Here is a 21,080-nt window from a genome sequence, read left to right as displayed (position 1 = left end):
ACCTGTAGCACCTGGTGGGTTTGCCGTCCACACTGAGGCATATTCCTGTTCAGGCTGTCCATGTCCACTGAGCTGTCCGCGTCTCCCTGCGACACAGGAAGATCCTGAGGAGGAAATGACAACAGAGAATGAATAACAAAAGTCATTGTGAGTGACTTCATCTCTTCAAGAAAAAAAAGGTTGTCGTGTGTGTTTTGTATTCTATTTTGATCAGCTTCTGTTATGGTTAAATCTGAATACAGCAGAAATGCTTGAAAAGTGTCTCAAACTCACACTTTCTTCCATTATAGTTTAAGAAAGTTGAACCATATTTACTGGGCTTCCCCTTCCCATTCTGCCTAGACATTAATGTGTCAGCACACAGACACGCACACACAAAACAGATGGTACACAACATTTAGCACACACTGGGGAAGTAATACACACATGGCTATTTAAATCACTGGATAGTTGACACATTCACTCGAAATCAACCACCTTGGCTGCTCTCTAGTCTCTCAGTAGTTATTAAAACACACACTCTGTGCCCACATACCATAAATTCCTCTTTTCTTTCTTAGTCAGAGCTATTTCCATCAAGTCAACACAGGACAAAAAGCTATAAATATACTCCATGTCTATATTAATGCAAGTAGTAAGGGGATTCTCTATAAAGGTGAATATACATGAGATGTAAGGTGCTTATGGTTGTGAGGAAGCAATGAAAACTACAGAGAAAGGTTTAAAAACACAGAAAATACAGTTCTTGTGTACTCTTACTCCAGGATTACAAAACACTGCAGTAATATCGTCATATTTGCTTTGACTATCCTGTGAAATGCTACTCACTGGAGTCAGCCTGAAGCAAGACTCACAAGAGAAAATCAGAAAACAGCCAGAAAATAAAAATAAATGTTTAAGAATTTCCTTTGCAAAACTTATATAAAGAACCCTAATCTCAGCCAGAAGATGAAATAACTGTTTTCTCTTTAGATTTCATCTCTTCTTTCAAACTTTCATCCAGTTTGTTAATGGCAGGTATTCCTTTGTTGGCTCTAAGTGTGAAAATTACCTTTCCCCATGTGTCCAGCAAATGCATCGCTTCCATGGCAAAAAGCTGCTCCTGCTTTCTCACTCAATCCTGCAGTATCAGTGTGGCTTCAATTGAGCAGGACACTTCTGATAAGACACCACAGTGAATTCAACCCAATTTCTTTAACGGAGTTTTTCTTTTGTCTCCAGCTACCATTGCTTTGTAAACTCCCATTCAGGAGGTGGACCTGTTGCTGCTTGCTCCTCTAAACTAAAACCTAAATTCCTGACTGCCAGCAAAGTCCTTAACAACAGAGTCCTGTGTGTGTGCATGAGCAATGAGAAGGAGATGAAAAGAGCAGGAGAAAGGGAGGAATACAGGGCGACGAGTGAAATGTTTTAAAAAAAAAATAAATAAAGGTCAGAAACGAAGTGACGAACATGTTGAAGCAGGACGGCACAGCTTTGTTCGTATGCACAATGCAAGTGTCCCACAGTGTCTAACAACAAGCCACCATGAATAAATCATGAAGCTATAACAGAGATATACAGTAGGTCTTCACCAGTATAAAGACTGGTCAGACTGGTGAAGAGATAAAAAGCTCTCAGTTGCATAACATCATTGATATTACATGTGTCAAATAGGACAGCTTCTAATAATAAACATAAACATAACATATTATTGGTATGATGCATCAGACATGATATAAGCACTAAAACTGCAAAGTGTCATTTTTACACTTTGGTTTTTATAAGAATAAAATAAAGAAGATATAGTGTGTTAATGAATGAGATTTATAGGTGCTGCTACATTAATGTCAGTATATTTGGATAGAGCTGCTTCCCCCTGTTTGCAGTCTTTGTATATTCACCTAAGAGACATAACAATCTCTTCTTGGCAAGAACATGAATAATGTGTAAAATCTTTGTTTTAAAGAATAAGGGTGGTTTTATTCTGAGTTTCTCATTATGTCACTTCCCTTTGCCTACTCTGTCTATATCACCAAACACACTGGTTTCTAAGGGAGATATAAGCTTAATCTGAGGATTGTTCATTTGTCATCTTTCATTTCAATAATTTTAGAGGTTTGAATAATGAAATAAACATAAGTAAGTTTATTTTATGGAGCTGAAATATGCTTTTGTGCTTCTTCGCTATCACGTTCAGCATCTCATGACCTCTCAGAGTTATCTTGTGAGCTCTTGAGGAGTTTTGACTGCCAGGTTGGGAACTCCTGTTGTAGTGAATATTTTCAGCAGCAGTGACAGGAGCAACAAGGGCTTTGGGCTCTGTGGCCCAAAAGAATACAAAAGTTAGATGTGTTTATAACTTCCCAATCAAAGTACTGATTCTCAAAGGAAAAGTCCTTACTATTTTCTCTCTATATCTAGGCAATCATTTCTTCTTTGATTTTAAATGCAATTTTCTAAATAAGAACTCAGTAGATGTTTGTTCCCACTACATCAAAGGTGGTTTCTGTCAGACTGTGTGTGTGGGGGGGGGGGGGCATCAGCAGCTTTTCTTTCTCTCAGGTCCACAAATTCTCACTGGATGCACAAAGAACTCTCAATCTCTCCATTTCTCCCCACCCTCTCCTCCTCTCATGCCAGGGCAGAATGGCTGTCATTGTTTTCTGGTGAGTAGGCATGGATCTCTCCTCACACATGAGGGAATCTTTTTTGTTTGGTTTTTTTTTTTTTTTTTGATGGGGTTATGAAGGCGAGGGACAGCGGCTGACCATTTAGATGAAATGCAGACATGTAGAAGCAGGGCGGGAAGCTGGACAGTCTGCCATCTAGATGGAAAAATGCAAGATAGAATGAATAATAATAAGGATAATGGTGTAATGAACATATTCTTAAAAAGCTGATAATGAAAACAGACAAATGTCCTTATAAGCCTATATTTTAATTTCTAAAACCTCACGCTGAAAATGAACTATATCATGATATACTATACTATAATACTGCAATGCACAATTACATGCATTATGTAGAGATTTGATCCATATTTCCCAAATTAACAGTTGTTAAACAAAATTAACAACATATTCAGTTTTCTTTCAGCCTCACTAGCAGGAAGTACAGAGCACATTTTGTCCTGTCAGTGAAAAGCCCTTTAAAGGATCAGTGTGTAATATTCAGAATGATCTATTAGCTGAAATGGAAAACAGTATTCACAAATACGTTGTCATTAGTATGTTATCACCAGAAAATACCATCCATTGTATTTTCCTAATCCTAAAATGAGCCTTTTTAATCTACATAGGGAGCAGGTCTCTTTTCTTGGAGGCAGCCATGTTGCACTGCCATGTTTCTACAGTAGCCCAGAATGGAACTCTAGACAGAGTCAGGTTTTATTTAATTTATTTTTTTTTTAAGATGACAGCCACTGAAATATGATGTGTGTGTTTTTGGAAATGGGAGGTGCTCAAAAGGTTGCATTCTGTAATTTCACCACTAGATGCGGCTAAATCTCCCACATTTTACACATTGCACCTCGAAGTAATTCTAAATAATATGCACAAATATACACAGAAAATAACAATGGTGAAGAACATTGAGATATCATGTAGGTAAAATACAGACTTTGTATCCATAGCAGCGTTTCAAGAAAGCGTAATAGCTGCATAAAATGAAAAATGGTTCATTCCCCAGGGAGCATGATTATCAGTCTAGAGATACTGTACTAAACACACCTGACCCATGTAATCAGCAGTGGGCAGAGAAGGGATAGTTGAAAATATAGTCTATAGTCTTGACAAATAAAATTCATCTAGTCTGGTTTCCCAAAGAAATAAAAACAAAAGAAACAGTGAAGTTAGGCACATGGGATGAAGTGTGTCTCTGGGCTTGTGTAAAGGAGCTGTACAGTCTCTCTCCCAGCAGCAGTCAGTCCCCTGGAACAAATAAACTGGTCATTTAAACAGGCTGAGGGCCATCTCAGAAATAAGCAAGAATGTGAAGACACAGAAAAAGACGGATCATTTCATGCAACTTCTGAGTGCACACATTCACCTCTTCTTTTTTTTATCAGTCCTATATGTTATTTGGATATTACACTGCTTGTAACATGCTTGGTGTTCATTTGGTACTGCCCACCTACAGGACCACGCCCACTTGTTTAACCTGGACTTTTAGCAATGTTAAAGAAACATCTGTTTTATCCCTAATCTTGGAAATTGTGTCTTTTGTTATACATCCACAACCAAATTAAATTTTGTGCAGTCTAGGCATATATCTATTGTATTCTACGATTATTACGATTATAGTATTATTTAACTTCTGCATGCCTTTGAAGCATCTGATTTACAGGATGTGTTGAGAGCAATCATTCACAAGTACAGAGCCTTGGGGTGTAAGGATGTGTTTTATGTAAGTTGACTGGCAATTATGACCAGCCTGTTACAGGTTTGATCATGTGTTCAAATGACTTGGCCTGAGAACAGATGCATTCTTTTGCTGCAGGCAAGACATTGCGCCAGATAGACGCTTTATGCTCACGGCACAAAAATGCTGAAGTTCTGGAAACAGCAATCAGGATGAAAATGAATGGAGAGGAAGAGGGTATTAAGGCTTTGTAAGTTTGTCTTAAATGTTTTTGAAAACACACCTGGCGGCCTCACAGAGTTCCAGTCAAGGGTGCGTGTGCAAATAATACAACAGTATATACAAGAAATAGCTGAAAATGGTCAAATACCTGTGATCCCCCTGTGTGTTATGTAAAGCATACTTGCAGGAAATACATTACACCCCCTTGACCACATATTGCCGACTGGCACTGATGCTGAAACATCTGTCAACAATGTTGTTTGTTTCGAAACACTGAAATTTACTGTAACTCATAGACTGTGTCAATGATGTACCAATGTTTTTTAATCAAAACAGCCAAAAAAACACTTGCACTTCATGGTTGCACAAGCAACCATAAATTCCAAGCCATCTGTATTCATCATGTATATATAGGGTTGTATACAGTAGTGTAAATAAAAAAGTAAATATCTTGCTACAATTTCAAATCAGTCCTTAGCCCTTATTTTAGTAGAGCAACTGAAAATGTTTCCTACAACTTTCTAGCCAAGTTATGCAGCATGTAGTTATAGACAGTAAGTTGCGTTATATACCCAACATGTTGATGTAAATACCATCCCAACATGAAATATCATGTGTCTGGTTTAAAACAACATAGAAAATAAGTCATCACATTATGAAGGAAGCCTAAAATATAGGTTTAGTAATGTAGTGATCCATTCCCAAGCTACGTTTGCCAAGAGCTGAAGTGTGCCAAGACGAATAAGGATGGAGACATCACCCAAACTCAAAACCAAAGTATTTTAAAATAAGTGAGAGGCAGTAATCAAGGAAGGAAAAGGTAGGAGAGAGAAAAAAAGAATACTGGAACAGATGCATTATAGCATAAAGCTGATACTTTCTTGGGTCTATCAGCGACCACCACACTGCTATCCTTAATTCTGATAATGAAGCCTATTAGTCTCTCTTCATAAAGCTTCCTTCTTGTCTTAGACAACAGAAAAAGACAATGCCAGACTAAATGCATACTATATGGATTGGATATTTAAGTGATATATGCTACAGTTCAAGGTAAAAAAGAAGCCTGCACAAACTCTCTTAGTGACAATTATCAGGTTTCTGCAGTGGCTATCACTGACATAAGAGTGTCCTGAGCTGAGGGAACTGACAGAGAGACAGTCTTTTATGTGTTTGCTGCAGCATTACTTTGTTTTTCTCTGCTAGGTGTGGCCACAGCAAAATGACACATTCTGTTTTTAGAAAGAAACCACAGAAATGCAGTAAACTTTTGCCATGTGAAGGACCTTTGGATCCACTGTAGGTTCTCCTTGAGACAGGACTGTATACTATACGATGTATAAATCAACAGAAGTTGTTGTGTAAAATGTTGCTGTCGATGGTGCAACATACAAAGTTTTAAAATTCCCAGGTTCTTTGGTTCTTTCGGCTGAATTTACAGGGCTCAGCAAAAAGATATAAGCCTATGGGGTAAGATGAGGTCAGTGACATGAACAAACATCATAACACTAAGGACAAGATAGTTAAAGATCTACAAACCACAACATAAGTTACACAAGTCTGTCATGGAGTCCACACGCTAACGTTCAAGCTTATAGTTGATTTATGGCACTGAGGAGGAGGCAGAACAGGCCACACTCAACATATATGGAACCACAATCTGACAACACCCAGCAATGAAACTAGCAAAAATATTTCAAGCAAAAGCGTTCCTGCAGGAACAGGCCATCAGAATTATCATTGGAAAACATGCAGGTTGGCACCATGTCAGATACACATATGTATGATTGTGTACTATATTGCACAAACTGTTCTCAACACATTAAGATCCTTAACAGTAAATGCACAGAGATATAAAGTAAATAATATTTGGTCTTTTTTCTGGAAAGGAAAAATTAAACATTTGCAAAATGTTAATGGAATTTTAGAAATTTAGACTTTACGTGTACGCTCTCATTTCTACATTCCTGGGTGTCACTGATGCACTGATGGTGGGAGACAGGAAGAATTACATCTATGAACTTTCTCACCGTTATGCTACAGCAGACTGCACAGACATCACTGCTCCATAATGTAGTGGCTTCTTCTAAACCTAACACAGCATTCACAAGCTTTGTCAGTCAAGCATGGATTGCTCTGGTTAGTGGCATCCTCAGTTGTGGCATCTTGGCTTGAAGAAACAACCGCTTCTAAAACAACACCAACTTTTTTTAATGTCAACTCTGATAGCTAATTGAGTTTCATATCCATCAAATAATGTATCAGAAAGGTAAAAACTAACAAAGCAAGTTTTTAAAAAATGTGAGGTGAACAGTGAACATAATTTGTATGCTTTATACATTATATTTTAGATTATTTTACTTTCATCACACTGACATTACAGAATATCAATAATTTGAATAATTTATGTCCAAATGTATATATATGTCAGCCCAAAGGAAGACTAAAATGTTTCAGAACAAACTGACTAATTGTCAAAGCTCTTCCTAACACATCTGCATATCTACAGCTATGCAGATTACAGTGCAATATGGGAATATCTCCTACCAAACTTTGGTCTTTAAACAACATGTTTGTACTCAGGCACATTCCCTGACTCAAAGAGAGGCAGAAAAGTGTGACTATATGTAGACTTCCTGTACAGCGCGCCAAGACAGGCAGTGCTTCCTATTGGCAACACCAAGGTCACATTTAGTCTTTGTTGTGGGACAGGCCTGACCTTGACTATGAACACCACTAATACTTACTCAAACTTTGGTGTTTGAGTTTTTCTATTTGGATTATGTTTACAACACATTATTACAATTGTTCTGTGGGGAAAAAAACTGGACAGAAATGACATCCAGCTAATTTTGCTTATATTATATTTTCCCTTTTATCATAACAAAACATTAATTTGTATTAGTTTCACAATAGTTTGATAAACAAGACCAGCTGACTTTTGAAAGTAACTTTTAAAGCTGACCTGCTGAGACTGGAAAGGTGGATTTTGGTACACAGGCAGACTGTGCTGTTTCCTCCTCATGGCAACTAGCACTAACATGTATTTTGGACTTTTGCTTTGGTTTTTCAGCCCTTACCTTCACTCTCATTAACTGTCTTCCCTGCCACAACTGGTACAAAAAACAGTTGTAACAAACTATGGCCATCAACTATATAAAGCTAGCTGGCAAATAGAAGTATTTCTAAGGAACTGATAGAGGCCAAAGCAGAGCAAACTGGACTTCAGTAGGTACAGATCAAGACATAAAGTTCCGGGTCAGACAGGATGCTCAGGGCAGAATTTCATGTCTATATTACAATTTCATATTTCATCACTTCAGTCATCTTTTTTCTGGAAGATTAACCTCTTACACATTACATTTTACCGGCATTTGCCCTTTAACATAAGCTCTGAAAACACATTTTATTCCCTGTTATCAGTCTTAGCATGTGAGTTCTGACCATGACCTGAAAGCTTATCTAATAATGATGTCTTTAGAGCACAACACAGTGTAACAATAACATTACAGAGACTGTTAAAAGGGAGTTTCTCACTGTTTCTAAAGTAGCGGGTGAGGCAGGATTTTTCCACATAAACAAAGCCTGCAGACACTGCAAAAAAGTATGTTCCACTTTCAAAACAGGCTCCTAACATCATGACAGGTTAGGTGTATATCATCTGGTTTCATCCCATTTAACAATACAAATGATGAGAATGTTTTCCACAGTCAAGCAAGTCATTAGAGGTTAGCCAAGTAAAGGCTTGATCTGGCTCACAAGGGCTCTGCTGCTGCTTCATACTGGCCAGGCCAGCCTCCAACACCAACGTGTTTTCAATGGACAGAATACTAATCCCAGAGATAAAGTTAATTTCCATCCATCCATCCACCCATCCATTCATTATCTATACCACCTTATTCCTTATTAGGCTCACGGGGATCTGCTGGAGCCTATCCCAGCTCTCTTTAGGTGAAAGGCAGGGGTACACCCTGGACAGGTCACCAGTCCATCACAGTAAAGTTAATTTCAAGAAAAATATGACTACATTGTCCAAAAGGTCACATTTACAGATGAATATAGTCCAGATGTGAACATAGCCCAGAATTTGCTTACACAGCCTGAGAAACCTGTTGAGGTCACGTCAAGCATTTAAACAAACAGAATTCATGTCACTGTCGGCAGAGGTAAGAGCCAAGACTCCATTGTCAATTTTGTAAGTAATCTTCCCAGCTGAGAAATAAAGAAATTGGTGATAGATTAATTGGCAATTGGTTTATTTTGGAGTATGCTAAATTTTTAACTTAGATCAGGTTCAGAAGTGCACTGAGAAGCAGGCTGTCAGCTGTTCCAATCAGTGTACTGCTATTAAAATGCATATGCTCTAGGGGTTCAAAATAGATGCTTGATATAGACTCATTCTGAACTTTTGACCACAGACATCATTCATATTTCTTGGATTAAATGATGAATCTCATTTTGTTCTGAGTTACCACTACGCCATATCATATTTTTCCACCGATATACTTAGCCTAACCTCTACACATTAAAAGGCAAACCCATGCACAGTGAGATGCCAGCATATCCCTCATAGCCTGATAGCATGAGTAAACACAGATTTATTATTCTGGCGTGAAATGCAACACATTGGACAGACGCCATTATCAGCAGGCAGCTAAACGCACCGGCTGCCCTGGCTCTGGGTCTTGTACAGAGACGCAGTGGTATGAACACACACATGCATATCTGGTGTGATTGCACAGGGATGATAAATAGCATGTTCAGGTGCCTGTCAAAAGATAAATATAGGTTACAATTTAAATACATGCTGTATGTAAACAGAACATATAGCAGGACACAAAAAGCCGGACGATTATCTGTTCAGGTCGAGTGTCATCAAAGCTATGAAATCATTGCCAGCAGTGAAGTGTGAATATACAGTTCAGCAGCTCTGAGGCTCAGAGGGCCTTTTATTATCAGATCATTGTCCTCAGTGAGAGCAGAAATTACACCTCAAAGCCTCCATAAAGGAATACTTGTTGTCATTATCCAAACCACTGTTATCCAGCACAGCAAAATGGTGCTTTTGACAAGCTGAGTTGATGCCAAAGGCAGAAGTGACTCAGTGTCTCTCTGGGTGCCTTGTTACTCAAGAGTAAGAGTGGAAACAGTTGGGTTTTTTTCTGTGTGTTAATGTAAATGATTAAAAAATTGATCCATAGCCATCCCACCCCCTCAGCCAGGTTGCAGCAATATTGCATTAGCTCAGTGTTTCCACTTGCTGTGAAAGGTCTGAGCCTCTGAAATCCTTGACTACCGAAATACTCAACCCCATACTGAAAACAAAATGATGTCCTTGTGAGGGAGCAGTCTACAAGCTTTACAGAGTCATTTGTCAATACTGGGTAGTTCATACTGGAATCACGATTTCCAGTGGACTGTTCCTCTGATTCCTCTGTGTTCAAACTAGTCAATCTACAGAGACAGATCTTAGTTTCAGTCCAAGACTATAATAATGATGGTGAGTGTACTACTGCGCCAACAAATGCTCAGAGCCAAACACTAATAATATGGTGATAAGAATGAAGGTGATGAGAAACATGACCAGGTCAGTTACATCATGTATATACTGTATTATCAGGAGGGTTCAGTTGACGTATGAACTCTGGCATGAATACTTCGTTCAGCCCCCAAAAAGTTGGTAATACATATACAAATATATTTGTGCAAGACATTAAAGCTGCATTAATTCATGTTTTATTATTAACACAATAAAATCATATGTATAGTGAAGTTCATAACACATTGTTTCTTTCAGTGAAAAACCTCTTTTTGCATCCTTTACAATGGCAGCATACAAGAGCATACTTTTCATACTTTAATGAAAAGATGTTAGGTAGCTGCTTTCTGCTTTCAAAGACGAGGAAGAGTGACTGACACATTGTTGGGGTCATGGAGGGAGTAATCTAGACTTGGGGTCCCGAAGGAGGGGTCACGAGGAACAAACCATCAACGAAGGATCCGGCTTCCTTGATTGACAAGTGTCTCAGCCTTTTCCCCTCAACTGTGGTGGTTGGTTGCTGCTTGCCTGTCCACACCCCAGTTCCAAAGTCCAGGCCTCAATAGACCCCTTCAGGAAACACTGTCTGACATTGTCCATGTTCACTTCTAGAGTATGTGACAAATATGACAACCACAGAAACACAAGCTACTCAGTGACCAGCGGCATTTCATTCCTTCTCAGTGGTTCTGTTGACTTTTGCTCAGTGTTTCTCAAAGATGCAGAGCTGGACAGGCATTCCAGCCTTTCAGGGACAAAGAGGCTCTTTCAACAACAGTAATCCTGTGGAGGAGGAGTGGGAATACTGCCGCGTACTGGACTACAGGACCCAAACTAAGGCTCACACACAACCACAACATGTCAGTGAGGGCAGGAACATGTGTTTGTGGGTATGAGGGTCAGACTAATATAGTGAATATGGGGCCAATACCTTCAACAATGGATATTAGTTAATAAGTAGAATATATATCAAAATACAGCTTGAATGCCAGTTAGATTTACAATCATTAAAGGTACTAATAGGAACCACAAAGCTGAATCGATTCAAACATGAGGTGTGAACAAAAATGTTGTTTTATAGTCTACATTTCAACCAAACTCAATGGATATTGGAATTTTTCTTAGATTTTTACATGGAAAATCAAATGTACAAACTCAAATCTACCTACAGTATAGCTGTAACACTATCATAGCTCACCACGCTCTGTGTTACTGCAAATTATTACTCTAATATTTGTTAATTCATTCATCTATTTAACATGACATTTTCCATAAGGGTTCAAAATGTCTGGAATTTGTGATGAGGGGGTCATATGTATACAGTCCTTCATTTACATAGCCAAACAGTCAAGCGCTCATCCGCACATGCACACACACACATATACATACACTCATGCCATCACTCACCTTCCCCACTATCCCTGCAGTTTAATGCTCCTCTTAACAACTTCCAGCTCATTCAGTAGTCAGCTTTAAACTCCATCCTGTGACCATATTGTAATACTTCCAAAATCCACCCAGCTCAGTCGCATGCAGGAATGAACAGTGTTGGTGCTGAACTATGAAAGAAGGGAGTGACGGGGAGGAGGTGGAGGCAGGGGTGGGAAGGGAAGGGAAATAAAGGGGAGAGGAGGGGAGGCTGGAGGCATTGTGGGATATCCCTTTGAGTCATGGAAACTGATCCAAAGAGCAGACATGCTCACAGACAGCCAAACATCCAAACAGCACTCTGTGTCCTTTTGTATTGTCCTGTCATTTAGCCTCATTAGACTGTGAGGACATTCAGCACCCTCTGGAAACACTTACTGTACTTCCTTATGGGTCAATCTCTGGAAAACATGCATAATTGCACTATTAAATGCAAATATTGTCTGTATTCAACATTCTCTGACATGTTAATATGATTCAGGAGTTCACTTCATTTACTTTTGTTGGACATTTTCATTGATACTTCCTACTTATACAGAGTGTTATATATATATATTTGATTTTCTGGCATAATTTCATATTTATCTGTCTCAATATGGTCTGCTACTTTCAATTTACAGAAGTAATTTGTTAAACCCCATATCTGTCTAACACAGTTTGCACAATGCATGCAGGATTGCTTCATGTTCTGTTTTTGCTTATGGCCCACCCGGTTGTATTATAGTGCACCAAGGTGCTCACAGATTTTCCAATGAAGCAGCCAGACAGAGAGAGCCAGTATTTGTGTGTGTGTGTGTGTGTGTGTGTGTGCATGTGTGTGTGTGTGTGTGTGTGTGTGTGTGTGTGTGTGTGTGTGTGTGTGTGTCCAAATAACCAGGTAATGATGAGATGCAGCAGCCAAACACCATGAGCTCATCCTTTTACCAGACTGATGCCTCTGCCAAATCCTTTGTTACTATGGCAACCCACTGGGGAAAGCTCTGTGTGGTGTGTCTGTGTGCATGTATGTGTGTACACAATTGTGGCATAGCCCTGAATTATATTATAAGCTAACAATTTCTCTGCTTTACATATTGGAGCAGGTGCGTATCAGAGCGTGAGAGAGGAAAAGATTTTAGAGAATGCAGTGAAGTGAGATGAGATGAGCAGTCTGAGAACGATTATGGCTTTGTTTTGGGATAAATCACTGGCCCTGAAGGCATGCTGCAGATAAAAGCCAAAGACAATGAAGGGAGGAAATGATGTGGGAAGAAAAAAGAAAGGGAGAGAAATCTGCAAAGGTCATATCCCAGTCTGCAAGCATTCTGATTGGCTGTCTGTGTGTGTGGGTCTGTGTGCGTGTCTGTGTGTGAACAGATGCTGATGGACCTGGTTTTAGAGCCTAGGCTAAGGGTTAGGGTTAGGCATTTAGTTGTGATGGCTGATGTTTGGGCATGAATCATGTTATTGAGTGAATGTATGTGTGTGAGTTGTGTCAGCTGTCAGAGAGGCAGCAGTCAGAAGATTGTACAGCTGTTTGTGAAAATACCAAAGCGGAGTGAGCAGCACTTCGGGACAGAGCCTAACCCTAATCCGAACTACAGTAAACTCTGCTGTGCTGATGAGGCTCTCATCCTTAACACCTGTTTGACTGTTAGAGATGAAGTTCAGTGACATGATCTAACATGTCTCTAAATTTGATACAAATGTCATAAGATCAAGTCAAGTCCCAAACTGCATTACTTTTTTTTGTTATGCCTAATATGTCAGCCAGCACAGAATCTTAGCATTCATTTGTTTGTTTTATTTGTAACTGATAAATGTACAGTATGTCCAATATTTAGTCTGGCTTTTTTTTTTAGCTCTGCTTTGCTCTTCAACAACTCATATGACAGAGATCCGGCTTTTTAGTTGTTAAATGCCTCCCTAAATTCAGCCGCTAACTCTGTCTAGCTGTTGTTTGGTCTTGGCCAGGTAGGGTACAAGTGTTTATCTGATCTTGTTTTCTGGACTGCCAGCTCCTGCTGTAAATGACATCAGTGAAAATGATGAAACTAAACTACAGTAAACCTGAGGTCCAAAACAATAAGCTGAAAGGAAGTAAAATACTCCATGGAGCTGAGGGAAGCACAGAGTAAATAATTCTCTGTGCTTTGAGCACCTTGTATGGTCATTTAATTCATTGCTGACATAAAAAAATGATTGATTTGTGCAGGTTTGAAGAATGTACATATACATATACATTTAATTATCCTGGGGGGTTGATTTAAACTTGGTAAGTATGACTTTGAACTTATGTAAATCATTAACTATACATATAGTATATGCGATATAGAAATCTGTAAAATCAGTCCAAAGAAATGCAAGTTGTCAACTCAAGGTGTCAGGTGCTTCACATTTCTAAGACTTTTAATATTTAGTCAGGATTCTGATGTTTCATTAAATTATCCAAAGCAGGCCAATCAGGGTTATATGTAAGGATGTGTGCTACATACAGTTCAAATGAAATAAGAGGGTTGCTGAGAAAACTATAATACTGTTAAAAATAACACAGATAAAACTGTTAAATCTATTTTATCATTTGAAAATAAGCCTGTTACTGGACTGGACGAATTGTATTTTGTGTGTGTGTTTTTGTTTTTTGTTTTTTCACTTGTTACCCTGTCAGTCCAATTATTTTTAATTCTGCAAAGATGTACCCTTCAGTATGACTTTAGTTATTTTTAATCAACTAATGTCAGCTAGTCTCATAGAAAATGAATGAATACAATGCAGACTACAGTACACACCCACACCAGTTTACAGGTCAATTACTACTCAGATTGCTTGACACCACTGATGCTGTAATCTGAGGCAAAATAGCCTCATGTAACGACGCTCTGACTCCTATTTCAAATTTATAACCAACAACTGCCAACACAATATTCCCTCTAAAAACGCCTTCATTTCCCATGAGTCTTATGCTGACTGAAATTATAACCTTATTACACTCCTCTGGCGGTGAATATCCAACAAGGCCGGTTCTCTGCAGGGAAACATGTCACTGCCTGATCACATTCAAGTAGTGAGAGTGTCTCTGTGCTGGCCTGATTATGCTCTCAGTAGAATGAGCTCCTATAACAAAGGATTTATTATCACTAGCTAGAGAGTAGATGCAGTCTGGGAAGTCTCTCTCTGTCCGGCACCCAAAAAATGTGGTCCAACTCTACTTTGGGAAGGAGGTTCAAACAACAACAAATCCTGTATGGGTCTCTCTCTCTCTCTCTCTCTCGCTCTCTTCCTGGGCCTATAAAGCAGGCAGTCTTTTATAAAGAGGCGTGGCAGTGAGAGAGGGCTGCCTCTCACAGACCCATTCTTTGCTTTTCCTCCAGGTACAGCAACACTGTCTGTCTGTGCTTAGCAACTAGTCCAGGTTAGACATAAAAAAGAACAGCTTGATGTGATTTACAGTACTAATAGGACTGTACATACAGTTGTAATCTAGATTGTGGTACGGGTTTGACAAAATGAATAATGTTAGATACTGTTAGAGAGCTTTTTCGAACCCAAGCTGAGGGGAACTGTGGGGTCTCTGAATCCGTGCAGCTTTAAACCTAACTCATTCAGTTATGTGTGTGATAAACCACGAAGGCCAGTTTTGCCTGCGTGTCTAAGGTTTACACTGAACAGACTCCACCTGACTAACACAGCCTGTGCTGCTGATAAACCAGAAACACATTCACCCTGTAGAGAAGAAAACTTTCCTAAGATCCCACACAGGAAGACAAAAAAACCATCCCACAGTTCATGTTCTGTTGAATGATTTGAGCTGAGGTGAGCAGCAGGCTCATAATTGGGTTTGTTGATTTTCATCAATTCTTACATTTTCAGTAGCTTCTCCATTGTAGGTGCATTGAAGCCATTACAATCCTTCACTCTGCTTTTAAATCTAACTGCACTTCGATAACCACAAACGGAAAGATAAGAAGATGTTGCAGTGTCAAATGACCTTCCAACTGTCTGACACCTGCATTATTTACACACACACACACACACACACACACACACACAACCTGAACATCTTGAAAACAAGCTGCTGGTGTGAAGACATCAATCACTCTTTAATCTTAAATGTGCAAAGCTTTTACTTTACCTGACTGAGGGTGTTTTGTGGGTGTGTGTAGTGGGAAACAATAGGATGGTGCTGCTGCTGCTCCTGTCATGAAGTTCAAAAGCAAAAAAGAAGAGAGAAAACTCAAACAAAACTGGCATCTAAAGAGGAAGCCCTCTCTGTGTCCTGTCTGTCTTCAGGGGGGGGGCCTCCACTCACTGTCTCCCCTCAATGCACACACTCCTGCCTCCCGCTGTCATGCCACACACTGGGCTAAACCCATGCGGCCGACACTGCTGACACACGCTGTCTGGCTGCTTCTGGTCCTCTCCCGCTTACTCACTCTTAATTCACTCATACACTCATACACTCTCTCTCTCCTTTGGCAATTACTCACACACACACACACACACACACACACGCACACTCCTTAAACACAAACAGGCCTACCTTCTCTCTTTCCCAGTTTTCCTGTATGTTCAGCCTCGCCCCAACATGGGGACACAAGGCGTTCATTCTTCTGGATAAAGAAATCCTATGTTGTTCATGAAGGACTGCCAAACAGTTCAAGCTAAACTGGACCCATAGGTAAACAAGGTGCTGAACATGAGGGAGTGCAACAGCGTGAGGGGGACGTTTTACAGTGGAGAACAACCATTTATTCTCTGTCAGTAATACTACTGTTATTATGAGCTGCTTTACTTCCATATTAGCTCAGCTGTATGGCCTTCCAAACACCAGGCGGAGGCAGCTGTTTATTTTAATATTGACATTGTTGGACTGTAAAAAAAAAAATCTCAGTTTTTCTAGGCCTTTTAAATTTATATAAACTTTTTTTAAATAAAAACTTGGACCTGCATTAGTCTGTGCTATAACTGTTGATGAACTTCCAGAGGGCAAACAAATGCACACAACCAAAACTGCAACCAAATCAATTACAACACAACCGACATCCAGGTTCAGTTCTCCAGGTCAGACAAAAAAAAAGAAGAAAAAAAAAAAGTTAGTACATCTTTCTTTCTTCATTCAGAAAATAAAGGTAACTGAGGAATCCAAAATCCCAACTGAGCTGACTCTATCTGTTGGTGAAGAAAAAGCTGGTTAGTGCGCTCTGGGTTAAGATTGTTTTGAATTCCTGCTACTGCCACTACTATTCTTACACTGTAGTTTATTCTTTTACACACTGTCACTGTACCTCTAAAGAATTTAATTTCTCTCCCACTGTTGTGAGCTTTAATACCACATATAATCGTAAAGATTCAGCTCCGCTGTTGCTTATGTCTTAAAAGGGATAAACCCTTAAATACAAGGTTGTCTGAAAACTGGATTGTCATAAAGCTCATAAAAGGTTTTGGAGCAGTTCCTTTAGGAGGTTACTGGTTCACAACGAGCCTCCAGAACAGTTTCACTGCTCCTTCTCTCTGCTGGAGTGATGAGCGGCACTCATCCCAAATACATTCCTTCACTTCGTGTTTTGATAATGCTTTTTCCTTTAACCTGTCACTGATCTGTATCTCTGTGCAACATGAACCTTGACTTGACAAATACGCAAAATAATCAGCTCTTGTTCTTGTTCCCACGTCTTTCTGAGAGAGAACATTTACAGCCTGAAGAGACAGCAGTATTCCACATTGTAGCTCTCGAATGCTTTTCTGACTGGTCCAGGCTGCCCTGACACTGACCCCCCGATGCTGACGATCAACATAAATAGAACACAAACATCCAGACAGACTCACAAACAAGACTGAGGTCACACAAGTATGGACATGAACACCCATAATGTACTGCAGAGAGCCTGGGCTATTTTTTTTCTGTGGCAAAGAGGCACAGGATGTGAAAAAACACACTAAAAGTAAAGCACTTCTGTTTTTTAAGTCTCTGTAAGTGTATGCAGCCAGGGAGAACTCAACCAATGTAGACTGGTTGTTCCTTTCTGCCCAAACTGGTTATTTGGATCTAACTAGGCCTCTCACTAGGTTGCAAGGGTTGAAAGGGTTGCATGTATTTGTGTGTGTATACACTTTACAACAAAAGTATGTAGGTCCTCGTCTGGAAAAGCTTCATTTTGAATTATATGACAAACTTCACATACCTAACATTCCTGTAAGGCTGAGGGGATTTCATTTTGATTTACACGAAGTAGCCTGCCCTCATCTGTCAGCCTAAATCACGCATCTGGGCTCCACTGACAAAAATCCCAGCTTATTCAACCAAATGAAACTTTGATGTGGTTATGGAATTTGGTGAAAAGTCTTTGCACACACTTAAAGCTGCACAGAATATAACTAGAACTAATTCTGTAATATAGTCATATGTGAGGATAGGACTGCTGAACAATACTCACTCTCTGCTTTGAAAAGAAGCTCAAACTCCCACCGTAACTACCTACGCACATTTTCAACTGCTCGGCAATGCTACAGGATGAGGACTATTCTCAGGTTAAGTGCCTCTTATCACTCTATGTCTTCCAGTAGCTTTAAATCTTCTATGTTGACTCTTTCAGACATCTGCTGGTGTGTCAACATCTGACAGGCTGTTAGAGACCATCGCTTTTTTCCCACATCAAACACTGGAATACCAATGAGAAGCTCAGCTGGACAAATGAGCATGGCATATGTTGTCTCCTAGTCCCTTATAGCTTTAAAGGAAACCAAGAATATTTTCATCTGGCAGCCTATTAGTTGGTGAGAACTGGACAGTTTCACAGACAGTGTTCGTTCAGACCAAACAACCAAATAAACATCCATTCCTGCCCAGCTGCCTCGATCCACTGTCTTTTCATGCCATGGCACAACATGTGAAGTTGACATCTGTTGCTGCCTCCTTAAAGCTGCAGTAGTCTTTTTTTTTTTTTTTTTAACCAATGGGGTTCAGAAGACCATCCAAGCAATCTGAAAACCACAGACGTTATCACTTGTGTTATTAACACATAAGCAAATATTTACTTTTTTATGCATACATCTGTAAAAACGCCCCCCAAAAAATGTCATGATTTTTAGGACTATTTTAAATGCTGGATGGTTTATATCAAGTATTGTTAGCTACCACTCCTCTTCCCTGCCTTTTTAGGCATATTGCAAAGTTTGTGCGTGTGTGTGTATGTGTGTGTGTGTGTATTATCACCACTGTGTGTCAATTAGTGGAATCAAAACCTGCAGAATGAAACACTGAAGCTTGAATGTGTATTGTATTGACTACATATGCATCCTTATGTGTGTGTGTGTGTGTGTGTGTGTGTGTGTGTGTGTGTGTGTGTGTGAAACTCCAGAAGCTGCCTGTAACCAAACAAACTAAATGTAGATGTCAGTAGATGTCTGTTCTGGGGATTTGTCACTTTCATATTACATGTTGTTTACATGTAATATGATATTTAATACATCCGTAATATAGAGAGTATTTATAACGTGAGCCTTAAACCACTGCAGACAATGCTGATGAACAATGTGCAGACATTACATCATTTGTTAATTGTCAGTGCAGAATGAAAACTTCAGCCAGTTCACTCTGAACCGATTATGTGCAAGATTACCCCAAGCAGCTTCAATATGCATGCAGTGAATACACAAAGAGAAGCGACAAGTGCAATGGAAGACCTCACATTGCCTTTAAGGTTTGTTTTTTAGCATGTGTTTGGAAGGAAGGATGCCAGTAAATATGCCACGGCATGGAGCCTCATATCCTTTCGTTGATGCGGTAAAAAGGCACCAGACAAGCGGTGCAGTCTCCCTGCATAGAAGAAGCCCCCAGGTAACTACAAATCACCAGGGGAGGGTCAAAGGTAAAATTCTCCTTTATATGTATACACACATCCTCACACTTAGCATAAACAGATGTCTGAGACAGTAAAAGCTCTCTCTCTCCTTTCATCTTTAATGAAAACCATTTTTGGTTCTGCTCCCCTCCTCCCCTGCACCACACTAGCACCCACACACCCATTCAAATCCTAACGCCTTTATAGAAACATACAGTGAGTGCTGCAGGGCTGAGCTGAGGGAAGAGCTCATTATGAACATCAAAGGCCTAGATGGGCGCTGACTTGATCCTTTGAGATGATTGGGGCATCTCACTCAGGGAACTAAAAAGCTAGGACGTCTCTGTGCATCTCTGATACTGTCAGCCAGGATGGAAATTCAATTACTGGGCGATTTGGGGCTGGCAGAGGGGGAGGAATGTAAAGATTTGAAGGAAATGGGTCATCATTTCTTGCCAGGATGTGTTTTGCAGTTGATGGGTGGTGGATCAGACTCCCACATGTTGGCCCTGCAGCCTGGGGCTACTCTAAAGGAAGCTGCAGCTCTGTAGTGGGCATACAATCTACCACCAGGGAAATGTTTTGTGAACAACACTGCTGCTGAGTGACTGAGTGGTCCTACAATAACTTCCATGTCAATCTGCATGACATGCTCTGTCTTTCAGTACTGAAATGGTCCCATTCTTGACAGTGGCCAGCAGTGGTTTAATATATACAAATGTCTGGGAGTGCTGCTGTTCTGAAGGATTACTGAGTTTTGCTTCAGGCATCATTTCTTTAGGATGATGTCTGAGACAGAGAGCAGGGAAAAGCAGAACACTAGTGCCATCTAGTGCTGCTCAGTGGCAGCAGCTTTACTCATGTTGCTGTAACAGTGAAGAAAGACATAATTATTATTTATGTTAGATACAAAGCCAAGAGATTCATTATTATTGCTCTGCTTCTTCTCTGTCCTCCTAATGGCTTACACCATGCTACTGGTAATAAACCTTTTGATGTCAACAGTAACTCAATCAGTAAACAGGGTTACTTCTGGAACTTCAAAATTCAAATTCACAAAACAGGCAAAACGTCATAAAAAGGCGTTTGAAGTCACGGATGAATAATGTCAAAGCCCCCTGTTATCTTTAAGCAGCAGGTCCTATGCAACTGTATTGCAAAATCGAAATGCTAAGGAATGTACCTTGTCAATTTGCACTATTTAAAAGAAAAAATAAAATAAAATAAAATAAAAATAAGCACTGGCACGGTCTTAAGTCAAATGTGTATTATTTGTTGGGGTTTTCTTTGGAGACCTGATCTACCTGATCTGTTTGCATGATAAGACAAATATATATATTTGTTAAACAAATGGGTCCATGCCTTAAATTGGCAACATGTAAAAAGAAATGACTTCTATTTGACATGGTCATGAGCTGCACTGAACCTGGATGTGAAAGGTTAGGGCAGCAGACAGAATGTAGCAGAGCAGCGCGAGTGGAGATCCAAACAAAAAGCTGACGAGGACAGTTTGACAGGCACAGAGAGGAAATTCCACACACAAATACTGAATTCATCTAATATCCTTTCCGGATCGGTCTCTCTGTGCTGTCTGTCTCCAATAAGAAATAATACAAATTGTAAAATCTTACATTTGGAGCTATACCAAGAAATCTATAGAGAAACATATTGCCCAAGGTACTCTGGAAACATTTGAAAATGTAGATTCACTTGTTTCTACTAATAGATGTACT

At 39.7% G+C, this 21,080-nt stretch overlaps 1 protein-coding gene across 4 annotated transcripts in view; it reads right to left on the bottom strand.

The window, feature by feature from the left end:
* Positions 1-21,080, bottom strand: part of phldb1b (pleckstrin homology-like domain, family B, member 1b) — a 93,164-nt gene that overhangs the window by 70,180 nt on the left and 1,904 nt on the right. Inside the window, exons 1-3 of one of the 4 annotated variants that reach the window (XM_026298796.1) lie at positions 2,751-2,783; positions 1,052-1,137; positions 3-104 (exon numbers count right to left, since the gene is read on the bottom strand). In XM_026298796.1, the coding sequence (XP_026154581.1) occupies positions 3-104; positions 1,052-1,087 (138 nt within the window). In that variant the 5' untranslated portion in view covers positions 1,088-1,137; positions 2,751-2,783. Of the gene's footprint in view, positions 1-2; positions 105-1,051; positions 1,223-2,750; positions 2,784-11,506; positions 11,644-21,080 lie in introns of those variants that run through there. The other 3 variants (XM_026298797.1, XM_026298794.1, XM_026298795.1) reach the window with 3 other exon arrangements.

Source organism: Mastacembelus armatus, chromosome 13 (assembly GCF_900324485.2).
Source record: "Mastacembelus armatus chromosome 13, fMasArm1.2, whole genome shotgun sequence".
Taxonomy (NCBI): domain Eukaryota; kingdom Metazoa; phylum Chordata; class Actinopteri; order Synbranchiformes; family Mastacembelidae; genus Mastacembelus; species Mastacembelus armatus.
Note: the sequence above shows the minus strand (reverse complement) of the source record. Positions and strands in the feature narration are given on the sequence as shown.